Genomic DNA, 15,684 nt, shown 5'->3' with positions numbered 1-15,684 from the left:
ATCAATCAGATGTTTACAAAAAGTGCATTTATCATAATCTTGATCATTACGATTACTAACCCATTTTGATTTCTTATCGTTTGTTTGTAAAACCCCGTATCTAAATTTCAGGTACAATGAATTGGCAATTTGTGGACATATCTCGTCCATCAGTGGTTCAAATTGGGGTACATCTTTGAGCAAGAGAAATGGTGTAGTTAAGGAACCTAAACTGGAGTCATGCTGAAAAGTACTGCTCATATAATTCCAGAAGGATAGCTTAACAACCTTACTACATGCCATAGTCAAATCTGAGGGTACATCCCAATACTGTGGTAGACCTATTTTTTTTAAACCAAGTCGAAACGTGGTGCAGCCACGGAATGGCTTTTAAAAGACCAAATCTCATTATCTCTTGCAGACCCCTTTTATAATGTACGAGCTCCACCGTTGACCAAATTCTTACCCAAAATAGAAGGGGGCGTAATACAGCAAGATTATCAGTACGTTTTAGATTGAGGTCAAGTATTACCGGAAGCATCGGGGTTCTATTGGGTGTAGAGAGTAACGTGAATAAATCTGTTTTCGCCAATTTCAAAGTTACATTTACAATGTGGGCCCCAAAGTTCTGCCCCATACAAAACCGCTGACTGAGCCTTAAATTTAAAAACCTCAATGGCTGGAGAAATAGCCTTGGATGTACTCCCTCCATGCTTCTTAGAAATTGGAGTACAGTTTTGAATCAAAAGTAATCTATTTTATTCCAGTTGCGGTTTCCAGGTCATGTTTTAATCAAGTGTGATACCTAAATAGTTAAAACTATGTACATATTCTAGTACTTGGCCATTTAGCTCTAGATTCTTTTTAAAAGACTTACGTGAATTGATAGACATAACTTTAGCTTTACTGGGATTGATTTCAAGTCCCTTATTAGAGCAATATGAATGGAAAGAGTTCAGCAGGCTTTGAAGGCCACTGGGGGTTTGTGAGATTAAGATGGTATCATCTGCAAATAATAATGCAGGTATCACTTTCCCTCCCAGCTTGGGCGAATCATTTTTACAGCTTTCCAGGAAGTTTGGGATGTCATTTACATACAGTGTAAACAAGGTGGGCGCCAACACACAACCTTGTCGTACCCCCCGTTTCACTGGTATCTCCCTGGTAAGTTCTCCTCTTGGCCCCCAACGCACTTTTAGCGTAATTCCCTTCGTGTAGCCTAATTATCTGCACAAGCAGTTCGATTGGTACCCCTAAGTCTCTCAGGTAACCCCAAAGGCTGTTCCTTGGTACCAAATCGAACGCAGCCCTAAGGTCTACGAATGCAATATATAGGCTACCTTGCCTTAGGGTTATATATTTCCAGTACAAACATAAAAACCTGAAGACTTGGTCAATAGTGCTAGTCTTCTTTCTAAACCCAGCTTGGAATTCCACATCTTCTATCCAGGTCAATAAACGAAAAAGTAAATGCCTGGCAAATAATTTCTGGGGGATATCAATCAGACTAATGGGGCGATAATTTGCCGGATCATGTCTGTTTCCCTTTTTAAAAATTGTGACTATTTCTGCCCCCTTCCACGTGTTTGGAATTGGTTCAAAATTTGCTATCGCATTACAAAGTTGGTTAATATAAAAAACCCAAATATTCAAGTCATATTTTAGAAGATCCAGAGGTATTTTATCTAGCCCTGGGGCTTTACCCGATTTAACTGACTCCAACATTAAAATCGTTTCATTTAGCGAAAAATTCACATTGGCTGCCTTTGCTCTATTAGTCATATCCTCTGATAGTTCAAAGCAATCTCCGTTGGATTCAGAATAGAGTGCAGAAAAATGGTCCACCCATGCATTTTCATCGAGAAATAGGTCTCTTTGTGTTCTCCCTGCCCTATTACCTTTGGCCATCAAATTCCAAAATCCGGCCTGGTCCTTAGCTTTAGCCGCACAAATTAAGTCTGCCCAGATCTCCTCATCCCATGACCTCTTAGCAACTTCTAAAATCTGTTTGTACATGCACCTTTTTTCCCTTATCTTGTCTATTTCTTCGCTCTGAATAGCCATAATTAACTCTTGCTTGGCTATTCTGCAGTCCCTGTTATACCATGATCAATCCTCTCTGATTCGCGTGACTTCCTTTATTTTGGCGTTTTGCTTAGTACTCGTCCTAAGGCACTTACTAGCATACCATGCAGATCAGTCATCTTTAGCTTTAATTGTCAATTGTATAATCCTTTCACAAAGGGTATACATGGCAGCATTTGTGTGCCGGGTATTATGGGAACTTGACCCAAAATGTATTACTACAGATTTAAACAGTTCCGAAGCCTGTTTATCAGTGCCCCCCCCCCCCCTGGGTTACAGATCTGTGAGCTTAAGCTATACTGCTGCTTTTTAACTCATTTGACAGGCAGAGGAGAATTTTGCTCTTCTTACAATTACATTAACAATTACATCCCCGGCAATTCACTTCAGTAAGATAATGAGAGGCCTGTCATCATGTCATCAATAAGGTTATCTGTACAATCAGACCTCAACATAAAACCTGGCTCGCGTGTATTAAAATGAAACCCGTAGCCAAACTCAAACTTATGGGAATCAATGTACTAACCAAAACCAGAACTGAAGAAGCCATGGCCCTTTATATGCCTAGAAGCAGCTAAGGTCTCTTTATTTCAACATCTCATTGAGAAAAAAACATCGGAGCACAATTTCAAACTTCACATACTCGATCAACAGGCCTTCAAGTTCTCCATAAAATTGCTATGCACAATGACAACATCTGGGCTTTACAATGAAGACTGCAAAGTGGAAGGGTGAGCAAGAAACACAATGCCCTGGGATGCCGCCAAAAGTAAATACCAGTGGTTGGCATTAATTCAAGCATTTCATTCACCTCTTTTTGTATTTTTCATTGCGACACACTTTGGGGCTTATTATGATGGGAGACGATCAGACCGGTGACCGATATCGTGGCGTTCAGGAGACCGCCCAACAAGCAGTCGGCGGTCCGACCACTGCATTTCATTGCGACAGGCAGGCTGGCAGCCAGAAAGTGCTCATTTACATGCTAGCTTGAACTGCAGACCAGGAAAGGGGCCACAGCACACGCTGCGGTGTAAATAAACACTTTATGCACAACCATGAACTGTGTGTCTTGCACCGTGTGGTGCATGACGCAGGGTGCATTGAGGGACACTACATGTGTCCCCTGGTCTACTTTAAAGTGTTGGGGCTCCGAAAGACCCTTTCAGACAGCCCTTTCATGGGGGTCTATCCAACATGAAAGAGCTATCATAATCCCGACTGCAGTGCCTGCTCAGCACCATAGCCATTCAAGGGATATGATTCCGACCAACGCCCTGATGGGATCTCAGATCACGCCAGAGGTGGCTGTCTTTCCCCCAGAGAGGGCCCGACCACCTGCATCATAATGCGGCGGTCGGACCGAAGGGCTTTCAGTCAGTCGGACAGACCGACTAACATCATAATCAGGCCCTAAGTGTAAAGGGTATGCTCAGACGTAGGTTCTGTGCTCAGATTACCAGTGGAACCAAGCTGCATCCACCTGAAGAGGCTCAAATAAGCTGAATTCGGTCTTGAGTTGCTTGTGTTTCAGTTCTGAGAGGATCTGGCTTGGCTGTTCGGGCTGGAGCAGGATAAACGTTGATTTGCATATGGCTGGGTCTAATCTGAGGTAGCATTGTGGGCAAAAACATGATGGACTGGGATGCAGCCCATGTAATTACCAGTGGCTGAGATTAATTCAAGTATTTTATCCATCACTTTTTTTCATCAATCTAAAAACAGTAAGATGGCCATGCAGACGTGATCCGCATCGGCTCCGCCGCCACATTGCCGTATCGTTGAGATTCGGAGGCTCAATAAAGATGGTCTTAAACCTATCATCATTAAGTGTCGTTTGGACTGGTGCAAGGGGCCCACTAGAATAGTGGACAGCATATGCCAGGCCAACTTCTCACACCAACCTTCAAATAGTATGGGAGTCACCAGTGCTTCAGAAATATTGGCCCAGAATTCATAATCTCATTCAAATGACTAGTGGTCACCTTCTGAGGGAACTCAAGATGGCACTGCTTGGGATGTCTTGCTGGGATGGGAGATGGGCAAAACAGAAATTGGTAGCAGCGAACTTAATAACTGCTAAAAGGGAAATTGCCTGTGCATGATTGACACTGGCTGTCCCTGCCGTGGAAGACTGGTTCAGGGTCCTGGAGTTCTTTGCAGTAGTGGAAGAAAGAATCTATAAGGCATGGGGCTGGCGGAGAAGGCATTTCAAAATATGGGGCCAGTGGTGGGACAAGCGACACCAGGATTAGCCCTAGTTCTAGTCGCAAGGAGCGCTCACCAATCATGAATGTCGTTGGAAGGTTTTACTGCATGTAACCATGAAGATGTATATAAATATGAAGTCTCGGGTTGGGCTGCATGGTTTAAGATGTTTTAAGTCATGCTTTTTGTATTGTTGGACAATAATAAAGATGAAAGGTGGAGGAATCCACCAAGCTCCAAAAGGGTCCTGGGAAGCAAGGGTTCAGTAAAACCTTTTGTGCCTCAAAATTCTATGCAGAGAATATTTGAGAGAACGTACTGCTGAATACAATGGGTGAGCTCCAGTAAATTACACACACGAAAAAATACAAAAGGTGCCACCACGAGGTCAGGGACAGAGTCATGCCTGCCTAGAGTGAAGTGGAGCTGTAGCAGAGGCCTCTGCGGCCGGGAGAGCTATGGCCAGATTTGTACTTTCATTTGTGCCCAAATGAGCAACAACAACTTGAATTGTACTGGGCCGCAAGAACCAGCTATGGTATTTGATCGCCATTTACATTATTTGAAGAATATTCAAATGTCATTAAAATACTCTAGAACTGGAGTTAAAAATGTAAACAGAATAGAACCTAGCACATGACTTGTATCTTTTTTAAACGTCAAAGGCACACAAATCAAACTGTAAAGCAGGAATCCGTTTCGCTCTGATCCCGGTACCACTGTGTTGGTGGCACTAGGCAAAGAAGCAGAATCTCACAAACGGAGGACACACTTAGTAAAAGACCAACACCCAGAAAGGAAACACGCCAGTCTGGAAAGAAGGATGTGATAGGTATGGTATACAGAGTATCATGCTACTAACGTCTGCACGAATTCAAACTCCTTGCTTCTCCTCCCTCGTACACACTGCTAGTAAGAGTGTCGCATCTTAATACTGTTCAATCAATAACAGATGAGATAAAACCCATCATACCAGGCTGAGCTTTCCACATGAAAGTCTGGCACTAGACAAGAATCCATGTAAGCGGAAGACAGACCCTGCATAGCAGATCTTTTAGAGTCCATGGAAACAATCACAAACTCTCCGTTTACCCTGCACCTTAACACGCCTCCAACAACGGCTTTTACTTTAAAATGCCAATAGATGTGACTAGGCGCTCAACGTCTTGAATAAAATGTAGCTGTCTTACCACGCCCCATTCAATGACACAAAAGGTGTCTAGTCACCCCCACTGCTACACAAAGGGAGGATAAATCAAATGATAGGAACACATTACAGTTACAATTTCTAAACTTATAGGAGAGAAATCATTCCTTCTAGAGCCCTTTAGAATGTTTAACAAAAACGTAAATTGCAGGTCATTTACATGGAAAAATTGTATGCTAAAATTGCACGTCAGGCATGCGCACAACTTCAGAATGTGGCTAACATTTATTACTCTGAAATCGCAGGCCAAAATCAAAATCCACTTCTGGTTGAAGAATTTTTACTTCTTGTACAACCTAAAAAAAACGTATTGATCTGACAAAATACTACAGACCTTCCTTCGGTTAACCTTTACATTTCAAACCCACCCTGCATTACTTCGCACGCTTCTTGTAGCGCCTCAGCCCCACCCTGGCCTTGAACTACCGGGTTTGCCTCAATCGTTTCCGGAATAATGATTTATTTGTTTTTTCTCCTCACTGCTTAGTCAAAAGGGCAGCTTCACATGTGCAGTCGCCGAGGGCCCGCTTCACGCCCTCAGGCACGCAGTGTGAGCAGTAGGCCTTCGCCTTAATACTGGTTCAGCACTGGACAGCGCATCCACAGACTACGCCCAGACACGAAGCGGGAGACAGTGAAGGAGGGGAAGGATCCGACGACCAGAATGGGCCAAGCAGAAGGACTTCGTCTGCTTGATCCATCCTGGGAAATTCTAGTTTATTAAGGAAGACCACGAGCGTCAGTGGTGTACAGAGGCAGCAGTGCCAGGCCTGGGAGATGGCAAAAAGGGTAGAGCAACGCTAAAATTGCAGAGGGCAGGGCAGTAAGTGCGGATTTGGGCAGTGACAGCCAGAGGGAAAAGGGCCCAGTGTCAAAAAGAGGAAAGTGCCATACTGTGAGACTAGGAGAAAAATGGTATTGGGGCAGCCACACAGAGGGAGCAAGAAATTGTACTGGGGCGGCAGTAGGAGGGTGCAGGCAGCCAGGGATAAGGATGAAGTATACAGTGTCAGCCACGGGGAGAGGATGCAGGGACTACTGAGCGAGAGGGTGCGATGGCAGCCAGAGGCAGGGGGTGCACTGGCAGCCAGAGGCAGGGGGTGCACTGGCACCCAGAGGGACATAGGATACACTGACAGCCAGAGGCAGAGAGGATGCACTGGCAGCCAGAGGGACATAGGATACACTGACAGCCAGAGAGGATGCACTGACAGCCAGAGAGGATGCATGCACTGACAGCTAGAGGGAGAGAGGATGCACTGACAGCCAGGGGAGGGAGGATGGAGTGACAGCCAGGATGGAAGGGGGGAAGGTGAGGATGGAGTGACAGAGGGAGGGAGGATGCACTGACAGCCACATATGCGATGGCAGTTGACCCGAGAGCCGCAGCTAGCGGGGAAGAGGCAGCAGTAACACCAGGATGAAGGGAGGGGCGCTTCAAGGTGGGGCTCGCCTGGACTCATCTCCATCCCACGACAGCTCCCCCCACCCCCCGAGGAATGGCCCCGCCAGGCCGGCCACGGACACTCACCGCTCTGCTCCCCCAGGAACACCAGCTTGAACTTCCTGAGCGGGTTGCCGAACTCCCCTCCGCCGGAGGAGGACATGGCGCCGGCTGGGCAGGTGGAGGCGCGGGGGCGAGGCCGGACAGGGGCGCGCGCACAGGAGACCCCGCGAGCCGTGCGGATGGGGGCGCCCTGCTGGCTCTCGTGAGGCCTGCACGGAGGGGACAGCCCGGGGGCGCGGGGGGGCACCGAGGGATCCGCAGCACACGCACCGGCCGCTGCCCCAACCGTCTGCAGCTGACAGGAGGCGGCGGAGCTGGCGACGTCACTTCCGCTGCCGCCTGGGCGGGGCCTGCCCTCCGCCCTCACTGGCAGCTCGCTGACGCAACGCCCCGCGCGATGCGACGTGACGTCACTCTTCCTCCTGCCTGGGCGACGCCTCGCTCCTCGCTCACTGTTAGTCCATTGACGCAACGCCCCACGTTTTGCGCGGTGACGTCACAGGGGTGGTGACATCACAGGAGGCGCCGTCTTGCACGTTTGCTCTAAGCAGGGGGGGTTCCTCCTCTAGGCCAGAGCGCCATGCCAAGGGCGTGGTGCAGGACCCTGCTTTAAATGAGCACCTGCCCTTCTTCAGTTTGAAAGGGAGAGTACCTGTGCTTCTCAGCACTTGTGCGATTCATTTAATAGAAGAGAACCCGATCAAGGATGGCAAGAATGTCCTGCTCTGTATATATGTACTATATCATTGTGTAAGCCTAATCGCTGTTAAAATGTAATCCTGAGTGAATTTGCTATTTGTATATTTATATAATTCTAACCACTAATATATGTAGTAGACCTTTGTACTTACTACCTCTCCTATGGGATTTTAAGGTTTAAAGTATTTTATTCAGCACCACACACAAAGACCAATCCTATGGGATTTTAGAGTGTATCTGTTTGTATCTCTTCCTTGAGTGACTTTTACAACTTGTACATTTGCAATTTTCCCTCCTTTCACTCCACTTGTATATTTTCAATTTTTTTCTGTTTGTAACTCTTATGTAACTCATGTAAACCAAAGTCCTTATGTAACGCAACTGGTTCTTTTGTAAAGCGCTCTAACACCTTCGGGTAATGTTCGCGCTATATGAAACCGCATTAAATAAAATACCCTCACTTCTTTGTATTGGACAGGTACTCTGGGGTAGTGAGTACTCAACGCTTCTATATACCCATTTCAAGCGCTAGTGCTGAGCCTTCCTGTGCACAAATCTTTTACGGCGTTCAAATGCGATGTTCAGCACTCAAGTGTAGGGAGCCCAGGAGCATGCAGGTGGGGCCCTCTGAAGTGTCAAAGAGCAGGTCGAGGGCCTAAGCCCTGAGTATGAGAATGCCTGAACGAGTAGTGAGAGTCAAAGTATTACCTGGCAGCACAATTTTTTTCTAATTTATATAGTGCATACTTGGCTCAACCGCATTTGAGCTCTTTACCTGAAAACCAGATGGCACCTTTAAAAAAAATATATATAGGCACAGGGAGGTTAAGTGGTTTGCCCCGAATCACAGACGTTGAGCCAAGGCCTGCGCTCCAACGGGTTCACCAGTTCCATAGTCATTAGTTCTGGCTGCTACGAAAAGGTTTATACAGTAGTGCCACTGAATGCTGTTAAAGACTCATCCTCTCTGAGATGTGGAGAGGGATAAAAAGAAAGGATTAATAGGGAAGACAAATTTAACAAAAAGTAGAATATGGCATTGTAAGATCCATGCTGAGCTGAAGAATTAGGCAGGACACATGATAAGGTTGATGAGTTGTTAGGTTTAATCCAAGGAAAGAGAGGCACATCCAAGCCACAGCCCAGTCATGTAACAGCTTCATGTACATTTGAAAGGATAAATTCCAAATCTCCAGGCTATCTTAGACCACTAGTGTGATGTCACCCATCACATCATGAGCATGTTCAAGATATCAAGAATACTACACACCTTTCCTCTTTAACACAAAAATATCAAAGGTAGAAAGAAAAGATAACAACTAAATAAAGATAAATAAAAAAAAATGCAAAATACCACAATAAAATGTGATGAAAATATGCATGTGAATCAAGATACATAGTCCTTCAAGCAATACGGCTTCTTGATAGCTTTCGAAGAGCAATAAAATGTGATAAAATATGCATGTGAATCAAGCTACATAGTCCTTCAAGTAATACAGCTTCTTGATAGTTCTGGAAGAGCAACATGGAGATAAAGACTGACTCTTATTGTTTGTGCTAGACATAGGTTTTTGAGATGGAATAGAACCAGAGAAAACACAAACTATTTAAATTCCAGATTCTGTTATCTAGAGTTCTCTCTGCATTTTTGGAAACCTTAATAACCTTAATAGGTTTAGAAAATTTTATTTTAGAACCAGGAAGCTTGATGACAAGAGTTTCTTTAGTAGAATGTTTTGAGTCAAAATGTATTTTACTATTTAAAAATTTCTTTTCTTCTTTTACACGCCACCCCATATCTTTATCACACGATGGACTGACCCCATTATCTTGTGAAGAAACTTTGATACTATCTTCAAAATCCCTCACCCAAGATGGTTCCAGCAGCGTACAGGGGGATCTTCCCTAAAAAAGAACAAATGGAGATTTACCCGTAGAACAATGTGGAGTTAGCCTATAGATCTCCACTTTTTTAAGCACTTGTTCTTTCCAATTAAGACCAGAACTCTTAGCCCAAGAAATGGTTTCTTTAAGAACTTTGTTAAACCTTTCCACCATCCTGTTTGTTTCTGGGTGATAAAGGGAGCATTTCTTGTGCTTGATATCACGGTTTTTCAAGAATGTCTCCATCTCTCTTGAAACTAATTGTACTCCATTATCTGTAAGAATGGACTCAGGGTATCCTTCTCTAGCAAAAAGAGATTCAAGAAATTTCACAACACAGTTGGTCTCTCTACTAGACGTAAAGTGGACTTCTGGCCATCTTGAAAACAAGTCTAGTAAGACAAAGATGAAAACGTGTTGGCCATTGGAGTGAATGGGTCCCAGAATATCAAAGGAAATTTCCTTCCAGGGTCCACTTGGAAGATCTCTAATGACCATGGGTTGGACTCTCACTATCTTAGATTTATCACACATGCTGCAGATCATCACACATGCTGCAGATCACACATTCTCTGATTACTCTCTCAATCTGCAGATCCATACCCGGCCACCAGTAGGATGAACAAAGTCTCTCCTTCGTTTTTGACATCCCTGAATGAGACTCATGAGCCAAATCAATTAGAGTCCTACGAAGTTCTGAAGGAGGTATTAGCCTTGTTCCACGAACCAGAAAATCATTACATAGTGCTAGCTCATCCTTGACTCCCCAGAGCTTTGAACCCTCATCCGTAGCCTGTTTCTTTGAATGTCACCCTTTCTGCATTAACAACATGACTTCCAATAGAACAGGGTCTGAGGATAGTTTGAGACACAGTTGACATTCATCAATAACCTCCACAGCAACTGGGAAAACCTGAAAGTTATCCTCTTCACTGTCAAACTCTTGAATATCATCATAAGACACATCAACCAATCTCGAAAGCGTGTCAGCTACACAATTCTCAACACCAGGGATGTATCTAATTTCAAAATCATAATCTTGTAGAGCAATTACCCACTTTGTTATTCTACTAGAAATAAAATCAATTCCCTTTTTAGAGAAAATTTCACACAGTGGTTTGTGGTCAGTTTTGATTACAAATTTCGTTCCCCACAAAAAAATGTTAAACTTTCTTACAGCCCAAAACACAGCAAGGGCATCACGCTCAATAACTGAATACCGAGACTCAGGATCTTTGTGACCATGTGAGGCAAACATTATAGTCTCCAACCCACCATCAATTTCTTGTTGAAGAACCGCACCAAGTCCTAGCATCAGTGGTAAGGATGGAAATCCTCCCAGGATCAAAACTCCTAAGATTAGGTGCATTTTCAAGTTTCTCTTTTAGAGTATTAAACTCTTTGTCACACTCAGCATTCCAATTAAAGTCAGAACCTTTCTTGAGAAGACCTCTTAGACTCCCACAGTGATCAGCAAAACCTTGTACAAATCTATTATAATACTCAATCATTCCGAAGAAGTTCATGAGCTCTTTCCTGGAAGAAGGGGGAGGCATACAAGATATAGTATCAACTAGATTTATCTTTGGTGCAATCCCATCACCTGAGATCGTGTGACTCAAATAATGAATGGACGAAACACCAAAATGACACTTGTCTAGCTTAACTGTAAGATTTGCTTCCTCAAGTTTGCCCAAAACATCATTAAGAAAACACTCCTGTTCCTTATAATTTTTTGCAAAAACCAATATATCGTCTTGATAGATGCACACACCCTTGCAACCATCAAGTTCTCTCTCCATAACACGTTGAAAGACAGAAGCCGCCGATACAAGCCCAAACGGCATTCTAATAAACCTATAAGTTCCAAATGGTGTTATGAACGAGGTATAATTCCTGGACGATTCTTCAAGTTCAATTTGATGGTAGGTGGATGCCAAATCCAAGGTCCTGAAGACTTTGGCTCCACCCAACATCGTTAACAGATCTGAGATGTTAGGTAGGGGGTACCGATCAACTATTACACACTTATTAAGTTGCCTCAGATCAATGCACAAACGGCCAAGACCCATTGGGTTTATGAGCAGCATTTACCGCAGCCACCCAATCAGTACCAGTGACTTCTTCAATGATTCCTCCTTTCTTTAGTTTTTCTAATTCTCTCATCATCTAATCTCACAGCTAATGGAACACTCCTAGCTTTACAAGTAAAAGGTTGTGAATTGGAACGTGCAGACATATCTAGTTTGAAACCTTTAAGACAACCAAGATCTTCCCTAAATACCTTTGGAAAGTTCTGTTTGATATGATTTACTAGATTGATATTAGAATCTAAGTTGATGGTGTTGATTTGATCTTTAAGTTTTATCGGAGTGGATGAGTTAGGATCGAGCATGACATTCAAATCCCCCTGGTGGAACCAGCTGATAATGCTGTCTCCTTTCTGTGAAACATAAATTTTCCCAGGAGCAAAACGTCCTTTGTACTCAATAAGTCCTGTGAAAAACCCACGCAAAGGAATTGGCTCTCCACCATATGCCAAAGGATGAATGTCAGCTTTAGACAGGTGAATTTTGTTGGCTAATTTGTTTTGATAGAAACTTTTTGAGACTATGGTTATTTTAGCCCCTGAATCAAAGAGAACATTTGTGGATTCCCCCTCTATTAGAATCATGTCTACAGGGCAAGACCTATTATCAGAAGTAGAAGAAACGTGGACTACTACTTGTCCACAGACACAATCCTCATCCAATGTCTTTTCATTTACAGATTTTACTTGAGAGGAAGGAATCTTGCTCTTGCAAAGAGTTGAAAAATGCCCCTTTTTTGCACTTTGAACATGTAACATTTAAAGCAGGATATTTCTTAGCATTGGCATAATGTCCTACTTTATCACATCTAAAACATTTAGGTACAAAAGGCTTCTTTTTGATTTTATTAGGGTTGGTACTTTTTGCAGAATCCTTTTTGTTTTCTTTAACTACCTGTACAGAAACCTGTTTGTATTTTTTTAAAGTATCAGCACATTTTAATGAGTGTTCAACCCTATTTGCTATTTGAATAACCTCATCCAAGGATGGTTCATCCTTTAACCATAGTTCTTCCCAAACTTTTTCTATGTTGCACCCAACCATAAACTGATGTCTGATCCTTTCATCCAAGGAATCAGAGAATTTGCAAGACGGAGCTAATTTTCTTAGTTGAGTAATATAACCTTCAACAGATTCTTCATTGCTTTGCACCCTTTTTGCAAATTGGTACCTCTCCAAGATGTTACTTACTTTGGGTAAGTAATGCTTATCCAGCTTCTCTATACAAATTTCATACTCATTGAGATCTCTCCCTTCTGCATCACTGAGTTCCGGTAGATGATCAAAAACATCCTGGACTTCAGATCCAAGGCAGTGAAGAAGAAGGGAGGTTCTGTGTTCTGCACTTAAACTTACACCACAAACCTCAGCATACCGCTCAAAAACTTTCTTCCATTTTTGACATTATGGGCCAGATGTAGGTCGCCAAATACCGGTCGGTAACGACCGATTTCGGCCGTTACCGACCGGTATTTGGCTTTTGAGATGTAGGTGGGTCTGAATTTACAGAATCGGTATATTTACCGATTCGGCAAATTTACCACTTTGGTATTTTACTGAATCGGTAAATATACCGATTCTGTAAATCCATATGTAGGTGACACTCCTAAGAGTGCCACAGGCCCTTAGGAGTCGGTATTTTACCACCCAATCCTATTGGGTGGTAAAATACCGAATTCAGGTGTGCATGCACATCTGTGTATGCACACCTGTGCCATGTGACACACAGACATGCCCTTAGGGCATGTATGTGTGCCACATGGCACACATGCCTGTACTTGGGGTGCTAGAGGGTGTCAAAGTGACACCCCCTGCACCCTTGCAGGATTCGGTATTTACAGAATCTGTAAATACCGAATCGGTATTTCACATTGATTCCTATGGGCTTCAAGGCCCATAGGAATCAATGTGAAATACCGAATCTGTATTTACAGATTCGGTAAGTACAGACTCTTACAGAATCTGTAATTTTTTACCTACATCTGCCTCCTTCCTATTTACCGACTCTTAAATACCGATTCGGTATGAGTCGGTATTTAAGAGTCGGTAAATAGGAATTACCTACATCTGGCCCTTAATGACAGGTTCACCGGGTGAAGAGAGAAAAAATGGAGCTGCTGTTACATTCTGCATAATTTCAAAGGTAAAATATGAATGTGAAACAAAGCTTCCTAAATATGGAAAAATGCAAGCAAACTAGCAATAGTATTGTAGAAAGGTTACATGAGATCAAAAACCAAAAATAATATGTGAGTCACTGTTGCGGCACCCTTGTACAACACAGGGTATCTTGAAAGCACACTTGTTTTACATAAAGTAAATACTGGAAAAAAAAGAAGGAAAAAGTGTGCGTGTCACTGTAAAGAGGACACGCTCATTAATTGTGCGGAGCTCCTTTAACGCGGAACATGAGAAATACTAAAGTTGATGATTAAATGCTCAAAACAAAGTCGGGGGGTACAAAGAGAAAATAATGGACTACCAAAATGGCATCCACGTTGCGTAACGTGTGAGCAACGTAACTTAATGACGAAGACGTTAATCCCCCGTCGAACTGCAGAGAGTAAGCAACAGCAGAATCGAGTGAGCGCGAAAGGAATCTCACGCTCGACAGCACTCCGAAAGAGACGTTTAGAGAGGTATGAATTATTTTAAAAGATGCCAAGCAGTTGAAAAGTACATCAAATGAAATCTATAAGCCACATATTTTTAAAGTCAAGAAGTACAATGTTGAAAACCTCGATCACTCAGTGACACACTCGAAGTAGCTGCAATACACTGCCCCAAACATTATAATGTCGACAATCACCACTAGTAAGAGGCACACTTGGAAATATCAGCGGTAGGTTGCTCCGTGACTATTCAACCTGAAATGACATCGGTGCACTGTTCAAGACCTTCATAGCGCCACACGCTGCTCACAGTTGCATCAGAGGTAAACTTAAACTGGCACACAGTTGATGACAGTTGATTTCAGCCACTGGTACTATCACTGCACTAATACTGACAACTGTGTGTTCAGTAAAAACTGTGTTTTCCAGCCGCTGGTGCAATCACATACATTTACAATATCTCCATGAGAGCCCTTCTTAAATCAGCACACAACTGATAATACAGTCACTCTTAAATTGGCAACCAGAGTTAATCTTGAGCCAGCAGACCACTGCTCATAGTTAATTCCAGCCGCTGGTGCTATCACTGCACTAATAATGACAACAGTGTGTCCTGTATTACAGCCGCTGGTGCAATCATGACACATACATATATGAAGAAACTGTACAGTACCTAGAGGTTGATTAACTATGAAGTAAAGAAAGATAGTTGAGGTTGTTGAGTCTCTCTTCCCTTCAGCTGCCGACTACGCCAATGTAAGATCCATGCTCAGCTGAAGAATTAGGCGGGACACATGATAAGGTTGATGAGTTGTTAGGTTTAATCCAAGGAAAGAGAGACACATCCAAGCCAAAGCCCAGTCATGTAACAGCTTCATGTACATTTGAAAGGATACATTCCAAAGCTCCAGGCTAGCTTAGAACCACTAGTGTGATGTCACCCATAACATCATGAGCATGTTCAAGATATCAAGAATGGTATACAGCCTTTACAACAAAACTTTTACAACGACATACCATTACAACGCAACTTTTACAACGCAAACTATTACAATGCATTGCTCTGGGGGGCGCTCTAGGATAGGGAATAGGTTAATTTACTATCCAATAACCTTCCCTACTATCCACGGGGACTGGAGTTGGAATAGTAAATTAAACTATTCACTATCCAGCGCCTAAAAGCATTATGCGTTGTAAAAGTATGCGTCGTAAAAACTGCGTTGTAAAGGCATGCGTTGTAAAAGCATGCGTTGTAACGTCATATATCCATCAAGAATACTACAGGCATCAATTTCACCCCCCCCCCCTGCACCCTCCCATGAAGTTGTTTAACTAGAACATGGGGCGTGATGTATGAAATACTGATTGGAAAAAACTAGCCGCAATTTCAGACCAGTGAAGAAGTTTACAAAC

At 43.2% G+C, this 15,684-nt stretch overlaps 1 protein-coding gene across 5 annotated transcripts in view; it reads right to left on the bottom strand.

Moving 5' to 3' along the window:
- RAB41 (RAB41, member RAS oncogene family) overlaps positions 1-7,439 on the bottom strand; it is a 419,208-nt gene extending 411,769 nt beyond the window's left edge. The window contains exon 1 of one of the 5 annotated variants that reach the window (XR_013594051.1): positions 7,011-7,439. Coding sequence is in view for 4 of the 5 variants with exons in the window: in XM_078640170.1 (XP_078496296.1) it covers positions 7,011-7,086 (76 nt within the window). In the remaining variant the exon portion in view is untranslated. The remainder of the gene's footprint in view (positions 1-7,010) is intronic. The other 4 variants (XM_078640170.1, XM_078640172.1, XM_078640169.1 and 1 more) reach the window with 4 other exon arrangements.
- Positions 7,440-15,684: the final 8,245 nt, after the last annotated feature.

Source organism: Lissotriton helveticus, chromosome 4_2 (assembly GCF_964261635.1).
Source record: "Lissotriton helveticus chromosome 4_2, aLisHel1.1, whole genome shotgun sequence".
Taxonomy (NCBI): domain Eukaryota; kingdom Metazoa; phylum Chordata; class Amphibia; order Caudata; family Salamandridae; genus Lissotriton; species Lissotriton helveticus.
This window is presented reverse-complemented; position numbering and strand designations above follow the sequence as displayed.